Source organism: Macadamia integrifolia, chromosome 2, assembly GCF_013358625.1.
Source record: "Macadamia integrifolia cultivar HAES 741 chromosome 2, SCU_Mint_v3, whole genome shotgun sequence".
Taxonomy (NCBI): Eukaryota; Viridiplantae; Streptophyta; class Magnoliopsida; order Proteales; family Proteaceae; genus Macadamia; species Macadamia integrifolia.
The window spans coordinates 26,497,656-26,509,875 of NC_056558.1; the positions used below are offsets into that span (position 1 = coordinate 26,497,656).

The following is a 12,220-nucleotide window of genomic DNA, read 5'->3' on the forward strand; positions in this document are numbered from 1 at the left end:
AAAAAAAAAAAACCTAAGAAAGAAAAGAGTAAACATTAGCGATACATATGAACTTACTTTTTTTGTTCTAGCATAATGCATACATATGAAGGAAGCGCCAGGGCCCTTTTGCTTCGAGTTCAATCGGCAATAGGATGCGGACTATCTTTGACAGAAATATGGACTAATTCATAAATCATTTGCAACTTATCTTTTGACTTACAAAATTTTTTGTGGCCATTAAGTACAGTAATCATTTTTTTGGATGTATATAAATATATGGCTAATGTAACTTGTAGGCTAAAACCCAAGTCAGAACATGTGACTTTTTTTGTGTTCGTGGCTCAAGAAACACTAGCAAATCATAGTATAACCGCTGCCCCTATTGTATATTCAACTTTGCTAATACTTTTGTTTTGCTTTCAAAAAAATAAAAAACTAAGTTTTTTATTGTTCTGTCCTTATGCACCACAAAATTCGTAAGGCAATACAAATTGTCATAGCTTGCTTTAATATAGAAACTTTGGTAAATAAATTAAGGGAGAAAGAATGTTGCCAGACTATGTAGCATACATTAGTGCCTCCTTGTGGCTATCCCCTCCTATGAAACGACATATTTGCCCCTTATTGTGGGAGGAGAGAGAGAGACACACACATGGAGGTGCTAGCATGCACTATGTATCTAGACAATGAACTCAATCCTCATAGATTAAATACATTTTTAAAGTTCCACAGTATTACGAAAATCTCCCAAGGCCAAATCTCTTCATTACACATTAGCCAAACTACTATACTTTGAAAGTCAGTCCAAAACTTCTAATTCTCTTTCCCTTTGAACTCCTTCGAGGATGGCTTAGCCCCTACCTTTCATGCACTTCTTACATATCCATATTCCATAGAAATGATAATAAAAGAATGGGCAAGAGAACCCGACTTGGCATAGCAAAAAGTAGACCAACGGGCCAATGAGAGGCACGTGAGAGTATATTCAACGCACATACGTCAAGGGGGGCAGCACGGTCTTTTCGCATCCTGCATAGTCTAGGTTTTTCCTACACTAGACTGGCATAGTTCTTTTACCTAAAACATTTGTCATAAGAAGCAATAGTCAAGGCCTATCCTACTTTAGTTGTGTCATTTATAAAGCTTCTATCACAAATGATAGTATGAGGTCTTGATTTAAATAACTTATGTTATTCAATTAGGGATAAAAGGTTGATAATTAATAGAACAATTTCTTAGGGAAAAAAATTGAGATCATTAACCCATTTAGAAGCAGAGACATTCCAAATGAAATAGAAAACAGAGATTTCCAAACGTATCAGACTGTCAAGGGATGAGACCTTAAATTGCATGCTCGTTAGCACTTTTTTATTTTAGAGGAAATTACACTCCCCTCCCCTGTATGTTTCATCTATTACACTCAGACCTCTTGTGAAGTTTGTAATTACAAACGTACCCTGTGGTGTTAACACTGTTAGAATCATATGTTAAATGTCTTTTTTACCCCTTCCCCTTTGTCTAAATATTACTCCCTCCACGTACTTCCCAACTGCCTTTCCTTCTAACTTGCTGTAATAGGAGGCGGCACCCATCAGATCGGCAGTGGCTCTGGCCACCTTTCCTTTGTCAATCTTGTTCATCTCATGGTGAAGCCCAGCTTTTGCAGCATCTGCGATCACCTTGGCACTGGATATTAGCTCGGATTTGGAAGGTTGGTGCTTGTGGCAGTGGGCTATGTGTTGCTCGTGAGGATGCGATTCCATGGAGATTTTCCAAGAGGAAATTCGAACCACCCTATACTTATTGATTGATTGCTTAGAGACCCAGATTGAGATCGGGATCGGCAACCAGATTTAACTCACGGATAAAAACAGTAAAACCTGGAACTTAGAAACCTAATTTAGGAGAATTTTGATCACAGTAGATCAGATGTTCTGATTACCCTAAATCTCTGGTTGAATGACTCTTTAAGGGTTCCTTTGATACCCTAAAAGATGGAAAGGATCAGCTGAATAGATTCCCTGATTCAACAGATCTCGGGATGAACAAATAAGCCCTTTAAACAGGGCTATTGGTGGGTTCAATTTGGTGGTTCTGTTTTGTGAATTAGATCCCGCCAGTAACAACATATAATCAGCAAAAGCAACAGAATATAATTCCTCCCCCCCCCCCCCCCAACTTAGATTAAATAAAATCTCAACAAGCACAACATAATGATTATAAAAGTACTTACTTAATAAGGAGAAAAACAGAGTATAAAGAGGAGGTTGTAACCTATGGCTTGACACCAACGGTTGGGCCTCGAATGCTGCTTCCGCTCTTAAATCACAGAGTTTGTGGAGGGAGTCGTTAGGGGATGACATCGAATCGATCGCATACCTCCCTAACTCTCTCTGATTTTAGATTTTAGAATCATCAATCGCAAGATCAAAAACCCTAACTCTCCCAATCGGTTGATGGTTTCTCAAGGAAGAAGATGAGAATAAGGTTTGAGGGCAAATAGGTCATCTCCATTGGATCAAGGGTATTTTGGGGTTTAAAGCAATTTTGTAACATGATTACTCACTTAACGATTTCTCACTCACGATCAAGTATGGTATATATATATTCTACAACTTAGAAGGGAAGAATTTGTAATTACAAACTTCACAAGAGAGGATTGTGTAATACCTGAAACATACTGGAGAGGGGGAGTGCAATTTTTTCTTTATTTTAATTTGTCGGGATTTTTCATATTGATTTCTTGATGAACGGTGATGGGAAGGAAGCATGCTCGTGACATTTCGCTCTTCTACTTGTGTGCAGAATGTGTAAACTACCGTCATGCGTATGGCCCGAATATACGCGACTCGTGCGAGGTGTGAGTTCGCACGTGCCTTCTTTTATTTCTCATCAGTCATCGTACTATAAATGTGGACCTCCGTTCACCGGAAACCTCTTTCGATCTCAATTCTCTACTGTGGAAATTTCTTTCATTTCTGCTTTGTTCCTGCTTCTTGTGGCGGTTGAAAGGGAAGAAATATAGGAAGACAAAGGTTGGAACTTGGAAGCATGGTCTGTAGATTTAGTAGGAAGTCGTTATAGAAGTGGTTTGAAGGGTCAAAGTGTCAGAGCTGCAAAATGGACTCCGAGGAGGAGAAGGGGAAACAGGAGGATAGCAGCAACAGCAGTTCATGGCCGCATAACCCACCCTACATAGAAAAGGAAGGCGAGGAGATGAAGGTCTGGGGAATTCTCTTGTTCGGTCTGATTGGTGCCACTGCCACCACATTCGCTGTACGTTCTCTCCTTGTCTTCATCATCTTCTTCGTTTTTCTTTCCTTAATCGTTACTAGATATTCTGTTTTCTCTCCGCTTAAGATTGCCTCATTCAAGTTCTCTCATCGTCTCTTTTATCTGACGCCTAATTTGGGAAATTGAGTTCCATTTATCTTTTTTGCTAATTCATATATCATGATATCGTCTATGTAGCATTGGCGGTGGTTCTGCCATTCGCAATTTCTAGTGGGTTCCACTCTTAATTTCTAGTGGGGCTGTTATTGATTGCATTCAATACTGAAAATCTGAACCTTAGCTGAATTTGACAATTTGATGGCTGGGAGAATTCCTAGCCGACCTTCATCCAGTGGGTGTATTCATTTCCCCATTGGTATAAGGTGCGGTCTTTCATATGGTCGTGGAGTAGAATTTTGATCCCCGACGTCCAGGCTTGTTATGCCTTGTTTTGTCTTGCGTTTATGAGGATATCAATATATCATAACTAAACTGATTATATTTAGACATTCTTAGATTGCTTATGGACTTCTTTTTTGACAAATTTATTTCTCTTCTATGTATGTAGCTACTAGCTAGAGGGCACAAGAGAACATGGACAGACGGTTGTCTCTTGGTTTGATTGAACTTCAGAAGTCTCTTTGTATATGTATCTGAAGGGTGTGTTGTCCTGTTCATTCGCCGTAGGAAAATTACAAAATAGAAGCTTCTGCCTTAGGATATTTAGAGAAGTAGCATTCTCCCTGTTGCAGACTTCCAATTCTAAACAAAGTTATTGGTGCTAATGTAAAATCCTCATCTACAGTAGCCTTGGAAGGTTTAGATCTTGGTTAATCAGATATTAGATAGCTGGATTGCATTTGTTCCTCAAGGAATTGATGCAAGTCAATTATATGAGAATCCCTGTTGAGTTGTATTCACACTATATGTCTTGGAATTCAGTTGAGTTACTAGTGAAAAACAAGGGTCAAGATTTCGGTTTCGACTTGGATTTCAACCTTGGTTGAAACCGAAATATACCACTAAAAGGACTGAAATGGCACCGAAGTGGCATCAAAATATAACACCGAAATGGCCTAGATAGCACTGAAATATGGTCCATTTTGGTGAAAACTGAAACATTGAAGACCCCTCAATTTGCTTACTATATTGTTCCGACCAATGTAGAAACCGAAATTCTCCAAATTTCCAACATTTTAGACAAAATTTCGAACCATGGTGAAATTAAGCCTTATATTTCATAATCCTTATAGAGCAATGAATGGATTGTTTGAGGATAACTTTTAACTTCTTAGACTTTTAGTTTTGCAATTTTAACAAATTACTCCTATTGCGACAGATTCACATTTTTTAAAATGAAGAAAAGTAGTTTAGTATCCTCCAAATTTGTAGCAACTATTGGAAAGGCCATTTCTGATGGTTTCAGTGACTTGCTAGGTTGGACGATTGCGGAGGTCCATTGACTGGTTCCACACTCAGGTACACGTATTGTGTTGCTCTTATTTATCATATTAGGTTCTCTTCTTTCCCAGCCATCTTACAAGCAGTTTAGTACATAATTTGCCCCTAGTTTGATTGTAGAGGGTGATGTGGTGTTAGTCTTTAGGTGTTAGATGGCTGATAGGCACATGGAGATATGACCTGAGTTAGTTTTATGGTCATTATGTGTCTATGGGGATATCATTATATTGAGGCTGTAGTTGTCTGATCCTATTAGTGAATGAATTAACTAGACTAGGGGATATCAGATGTTTTATTGCATGAGGCTATGTATTGCAGTGTAGCTTTCCTTTGCTTATGTACCATATTCATTTTCATTATGTACTGTATCTCTGCTACTTAGCATGTTGTGTTACATTTTTTAGTGATGAAGTTGTTATTTCATAAAAAAGAAATGGAAAAAGATGAAAAGGGGCAGAAAAAGTTGTCCTTTCTTCATATGGTACGGTTTCTCAACTTTGAGGCAAACAGTTTAATTCTTCCTTCGTATTTCAAACTAGATGTAGCTTATTAGGGGAAAATGAGATTCCATCTCTTCACTGGTGTGTAGTCAGTGTGAATTGTCCTGGTTGGGAAATTCTAATAAACAATTAGATATTTGAGAAAGAAAATGCAATGCTTGGTAACTTAAATAAACATAATGTGGAAAAAGTTTGGTTCTCTCGACTGAAAATGATGAGATGAAACAAAAAGAAGACATTGAAAAAAGTGAAGAGGCTTCGGCAGTTTTCAAATCCCACAGGAGCAGGTTCAGAACTGCTGGTCTGTATCAGCTATATAACTCTACCTTTTCCCCGCTTTTTAATTGTGTATTATAGGTTGAAATGGGCTAGATGGGATAAGGTCAGCTAATACAAAAAAGGTAGTACCACAGAGCAGCACAATGAAATGATAGACTATGTAAGAAAACATGAAATTGGACAAATTTTTAGCAATAACTTCCATTATTTTTTTATTCAGTTTTTCTTCTATCGACCCCCTTTAAACTTTACAAGGAATTGGATAGTGATTTGTTTGCAACAAACGGCTGTTAACAATATTTGTTTATATGATTTACTTGTGCAACTAACCCTTCTGCTGAAGTTCCTCCCTTCTATTGGTGAGGAAAATGTGCACACCACCACATTCATTAAATGTTCATCACTGCCAGATCATCTGGATCCCAGTAGTGCATTGGGCTATACCTCTGCATTGAAGTGTTTCCCACTGTATGGTTGGATTCTGCTGTGCATGGCTCCCACGTGCAATTATATGATGGTGCTGGCACTCCCCTATTTGTAAACATTCTGTAATTCCTGTACGGACTTTTCAATTTTAGCCAAAATATCTGCTTTGGTCAATCAGATCTTTTTTGGTACTTCAAGTCTTTTTGGTTCATCATCAAAGTTAGAGAGTAGCTTCGATTTTTAACCAATCCATTCACTCTGAATTTTAGCAGGCCAACTACTGAACTACTTGTTAGAGACCCAGGACAGCTGGACAGCTGAAAAAAACAAGTTTTATTGGTTGTGTATATCTGATTTCTTAATATCCAAGGCATCTAATGAATCACATTCATGAATATGAAATATAGATGATGGAAATGGTTTTGTTGAAATATTCTATGGAACTGGTCTTGTACACGTCATATTGGCTAAACTCAGGCATTCAATTATTTTGATTTGATTGAGGCAAAGTAGACCTTTATAAAATTCACCTTTGTATATTTCAATCAATAACCTCCTACACACAAGGCAAGACTTTTTGGTCTTATACATGTGATCAGTATCAGGACAGAATGGGTATAGCCTATGGCTAATTGATGGTCCACTATATTTTCCTAATGAATTTGCCATAACTGGATCTAATTCTCGACGTGAATTAAGAATTTTGGATTTTGGACCAATTTAAGCTGAAAGTGGGGATGCTTTATGGAAAAACTGGGAGTCAAAAGATCCCTAGTTAAAGCTAAAGTCATGACCATCTGAGATGTTTCCAATATCCTGCGGTGTTAAGAAAGTAGTTAATTTTGTGAAATTATAAATAAATATCTCCATGAGATTAATTGGTTTTCTATGCTTGATCTGGATTTTAATTTATTAAAGGATAAAAATTTGTTTCCAGGCTCATTTTGGCTCTAGGAATTTTACTTCTTGGTCTCTGTAGAGACTCAAGATAACATAAATTGTTTAATTTACGTTTTTATATAATGATGTTGCTGGTAAGAAAAGTTTATTTTGCAGAAATTGAGAATAATTTAGATAGTGAAAGGTAAAAACCACTGATTTCGTTTGAACCTGCAGCTGAAGATATAAAAATGAAAGTAGCACTCTGATAAATTTCCTGTGCATAAATAAGATACATGAGCTTATAGTTTATTTAATTAATTAATTAATTTTTTAAATAAATAGATTTCAGTTGAAACACTTGAAATCTGGTTGGAGCTTGGACTTTAAATGTTTACAAACTATGGTTAAACTTGTTTGTGTGATTTGAGCTTATATCTTTTGGTTATCTTTAGACTGTGAAGCTTGTTGATCATTTTTGTTATTTGAGAAATGCAGCTAAGTAGGTCGAAGGGTACAACTGGTGGTTCATTTCGTTCAAGTTTCAGGGAGGAAGCATGGAAGAGATATAATCGTAGAATGCAAGAGGAGTATGAGGATGAAATGGAGAGAGTGGTGAGACCATGTTTCATTCCTCTTCTTTTTGCTTTTTATATTTTGTTTAATGTTAGAGTACTCAATGAAACCCTGTAGGGTAATGCAGGGCTAGATTACAATTAACTAACACCGCAGTTTATAACCCCAAACAATACAAATAGGAGCAAGAAACAAAGAAATAATACCATCAAATAAACCCTCAAGGATACAATACCCATATAGGAGCAAAACCAGCCCAAAACCCAACCCGATAGGAGAGAGAAAAACCTTCTATAGAGCTGGAGAGAGAAAGGTGCAGCCAGGTTTGTGGGAGTCCGATTGAGCTGCACTTTTGGGTGTAGATAGTCCCTAGGGAGGGTACAAAAACCCCCAAAGTTGAGAGGATTCTGACGGCTGGTTGTGAAGTTACAAGCTTTCTTGATTTTCTGACATAGGAGAGAAAATTGAGAAGAACCTTCAAGAACAGTAGCGGAATGCTTCCAACAGTGACTAGGTAAGGATCGTGGGACCCTTATGAGGCCTGGAATACCTTGATTGAAGACCTGGCTGAACAGAGTACAAAAGAGAGAGAGATAGGAGATCGATCTCTCTATTCCCACTAGGATTGGTGATCGGTTCTGATGCAGTTGCACGATGGACTTAGAAAAAAAAAAAAATCTTTTGATTTGATTCTCTTTGGATTTAGAAACAATTTCTTTTGTATTAGCTAGCTTCTAATTTTATATTAGTTTCCATTTTAAATTAGTTACCATTTTGATACTTTGAGTTTTCTTTTATAAGCCATGTAATTCACTAGTAAAGACCGATTTGAAGTTTTTGAAATGAAATAATTTGAACGACTGGTTTAATGGCTGATGACTGTGATTGTGTGACCCCCCCTGCTTTTCTTCTTCTTCTTCCTTACATTCTTCATCTTCCTCTGTAGTTCTTCTTTTCTTCTTCTTCTTCTTCTTCTTCTTCTTCTTTTCTCTTTTCTCTTTTCTGGTTGTATTCCCTTTCTCTGTTATTGGGCTGTAGTTGCAGTCCCAAAGGAAATGCATCGATCTCTTTCATGAGAGATCTGTTTGAGTCAAGCCTTTGATCGAAGGTAGCCCTTCGCTGGGCGACACAAATCCTAGAACATCCACTTCCAAAACTGGTTTTTGCTGTGAAGAAATCCAAATCAGATTCAGGTCTGACTTTGCCATCGCCATATTTAGTTGTAGGCTCGAAACCCATCAGATCTGGACTGTCCAGGGCTTCTGGTGCTGGAATCTTGGAGGACCTGTTGTTGTCACCCTACGCCTGATATTTCAGGCCAAACCGAGACCGATCGGCTGAGCTCCATCGAATTGAAGCTTCTCACCATCGTCTGCCCTGTTTTGGCCAAGAAAGAGGAAGCCCCAATCGGGAGTTAGTGTTTATTCCCCTTTACTTTGATTTCCTATTTTACCCTTATGTTTGCCTTGAAGTCTCCCTTATCCCTTACCTCTATTTTTGCTTCCTAGTTTAACCCCAACAAATAATTCTAATTCCCTTTACGTCCCATCTCCCAAGTGGCCCATTATAATTTCTGTTTATTTACAAGACTGCCACTGCATATTGGTTATTTAGTTCTCTTTATTTGGGTGGGCCATTAAGCGATCCGATTCCTGTTCTTGAACCTCGGATCTGCATCAGGTTCTAATTTCTGCAGACTTTTATCAGAATCTGAATTATACCTCTTGAATGTTACAGCAAATAAAAAAAAAAAAAAAGAATAAAACGGATGGGGGGTTGAGAAGGGTGAAAGAGAATAAAGGAAGTGGCTATCTCAGCCTGGGCTTCTCACCCACAGCTATCTCAGCTGCTCTAAGCATTTAGTTGCAAGCTTTCTGTCATAAATGCAAACTTTATTTTTTTCAAATCTGTCAAATAATGGTACATATGCCTCTCTATTTATAGAGGGGAAGTTTATAATCATACTAATACTAGGTGATGGAGAACCCTTAGGGAAGAGAGGGGAAATCAGAGTAGAGAGGGGGAAAAAGGGAGAATCACACTCAACACATTTATTCAATAGTCAAAATCACTCTCTAAATCTTTAATCGATTACAGCCAATATATAGGAAAATAGGAACATGAAATTAGAAACTTAACTGAAATGGAAATTAGCCTAAACTAGGAAACAACTATAAAAAAGAAACCAAAGCAAGGAAGTAAATCCTACTCCTACGTTCAAGTCCAGGAAATAAAAGCATGGAATAAAATACTAAGTAAACTACTAATTTTATTTCCAACCATTGTTAGACCAAAACCCTGGCTGGACCGGTTCTTGGCTCTTGGCTTCCAAAGCCAGTCATGCTGGTCCAACCAAGAAAGGGCAGTCGTATCTGCATCAACTCTCCTCCTCTGAAAAGAACTCGACTCCGTCGAGTTAGGGAAAGGACCGAGGAGACTGTCTGAAGGAATACGCTGAATGAGGAACGATCCCACCATCTTCTTGAGCTTAATTTCAGGGAGATCTTTGGCAGGATGAAACTTCATAGTCTTGTTGGCATGCTTGAAGGCATAAGTATTGGCATAGCCACAATGCTGTACTTTCTTATCAAACAACCAAGGTCGACCAAGAAGGATATGGCACACCTTCAGAGGGAGGACATCACATTGGACTGTATCCTTAAATCCACCAATAGAATATGTGACCAAGCACTTATCTATGATTTTGAGATTAGTGTTGTTCACCCAAGCAACCTTGTAAGGATTAGGATGTGGTTCTGTATTCAATCCCAGCTTATGAACAGCGTCTTCAGAGACAACATTAGTGCAACTGCTTCCATCAATGACCAAGGTTAGCAACTGATCATTGCACTTCACACGAGTCTGAAAAATACTATTGCGGCGCCAATCTTCATTTTTAGTGGCCTTTTGAGTGGTCAACACATGACGAATGACATAAAAAGGATGTTGGTCCTCGTCACTGAGAGTGTCATTGACTTCACCTGTTGCACGCCCTTCTCTTAAATCAACTGTGTCAGAACTAAGTTGCTCTTCGGGAATATATGGTATAGGAGAATCCTTATCAATAAAAGCAACCAAACGGCTGGGATATTGAGCACTGATATGTCCAAATCCATGGCATGAGTAGCACCGAACTGTAAATTTTGAAGAATTAGAAGGTTTATCTGAACCACGCCGAGGGGGTGAGTATGGGCGAGTAGGCCGCGAAGATGACATTTCAGAGATATGTCGAGGTGGAGAATACGGCCGACTAGGTCGTGAAGAGGCCATAGATGTAACACTAGCCTGTGGTTTGCTAGATGACCTCTCTTGGGTAGGAGATTGTTGCCAAACGGAACTAGTACCTCGAGAAAAAGTATCTGCAAAATTTCTTTGGTTGTATGGGCATTTCAGACTTTCCTCAACCTGATATGCTACTTGTACGGCGTCTTCAATGGTAGGTAGTCGACTAGATGCAAGGGTAGCACTAAGTTGAGGGTGCAAATCATTGCGAAATTGGGCCACTAAGACTTCTTCATCCCACTCAAAGTCAGAACGAGTGGCCAAATAATAAAATCTAGCAACATACTCTTCAACGGTCAAATTCTCTTGTTTCAACTATGCAAACCTGAGATGCATGCGTTGCTTGTAATTAGAAGGCAAGAATCGCCGATTCATGATTTCATACATTTCAGCCTAAGTAGTGACCAAACCAATGCCTCGGGTTCGGTTCTGTTGTTGTTTGATCCACCAGACTCGAGCCGTGCCTTTCAGTTTGGCCTCTGCAAATAGGATCTTTCGAGCCTCAGTCAACCCGTACCATCTGAAGGATGTATCTAAGCTGTGAATCCAGTTGAGGTACAATTCTGGATTATTGTCTCCATAAAAATCAAGGACATCCAATTTTGCTGCTCTCTCTGCTTCATCATCATGTCTACCAATCCCATATGGTGGTGGAGGTGGTGATGGTGGTGGTGGTGGTAGTGTTACTGGCGGATCCTGTGGAGTGGTGTTGGAAGAATCCCCAGATTGAATGGGACTCTTTCCTTTATCTGCTGCCACCAAACGATCAATAGAAACTTGCATGGATTCCACCATTGTTTTTAGGGACGTGACCATGTTAGTGAGAGCATCAAATTTTGTATCAGTTTCTCCTTTATAAGAATTCAGCTGCTGAACAACTTCACTGTTGGCTACATGGTGATGATTAACAAAATAGCACTCAAGAATATATGGTAGAATAGTAATTTTTTTTTTTTTTTTTTGGGGAAGGGCAGAATTGCAATTACTTGAGATTCAAGTAAACCACAAAGGATATCAAGTGTGGGCAGGGAGCTAAATGTAAATAAGGAAAAAATGAGGGATAGAAGGAATTAATAGATAAAAGAGGGGTAATGGGGAAAAAAAAGGAAGTGGAAAGAGAAATAAAAAAAATGGGGTGGGTTTTGGATTACCGACAAAAAGGTCCTCCTGCTTAGAGACGAAACCAGCGGTGGGAGTTCTTGTAATCGACCCAAGGGAATCGGCGAAGGAGGAGGGAGACGTTGCGATTCCGATGAAGGGATGGGTGACTCGCGACGGCTTCAACTCAGGTATGTCGCTGCCTCTCTTTTCTTATCTCGACTTTCCTTCTTCTTCTTCGTGACTTCCTTTTTTCGTTCTCTCTTTTTTTTTTTTCTTTGCTGTTGGACACAGAAAGAGGAGGCGGTGGGATTTTCTGGTTGGGAATCGAAGTGAGGAGAAAAGAAAGTGAGGCGAGACACTTCAGGGGTCCGACAGAAACCAGGTATGCATCTCTCTCTGTTCTACTTCTTCTTCTTCGTCTTTTCTTCTCTTCTTGCTGCTCCTTTTCTTTTTTTTTTTTT

General features: G+C 38.8%; 1 protein-coding gene across 2 annotated transcripts in view; it reads left to right on the forward strand.

The window, feature by feature from the left end:
• Positions 1-2,902: 2,902 nt before the first annotated feature.
• Positions 2,903-12,220, forward strand: part of LOC122072163 — a 27,627-nt gene continuing 18,309 nt past the window's right edge. Inside the window, exons 1-3 of one of the 2 annotated variants that reach the window (XM_042636730.1) lie at positions 2,904-3,258; positions 4,693-4,734; positions 7,299-7,415. In XM_042636730.1, coding sequence (XP_042492664.1) covers positions 3,103-3,258; positions 4,693-4,734; positions 7,299-7,415 — 315 coding nt within the window. In that variant the 5' untranslated portion in view covers positions 2,904-3,102. Of the gene's footprint in view, positions 3,259-4,692; positions 4,735-7,298; positions 7,416-12,220 lie in introns of both variants that reach the window. The other variant, XM_042636731.1, reaches the window with a different exon arrangement.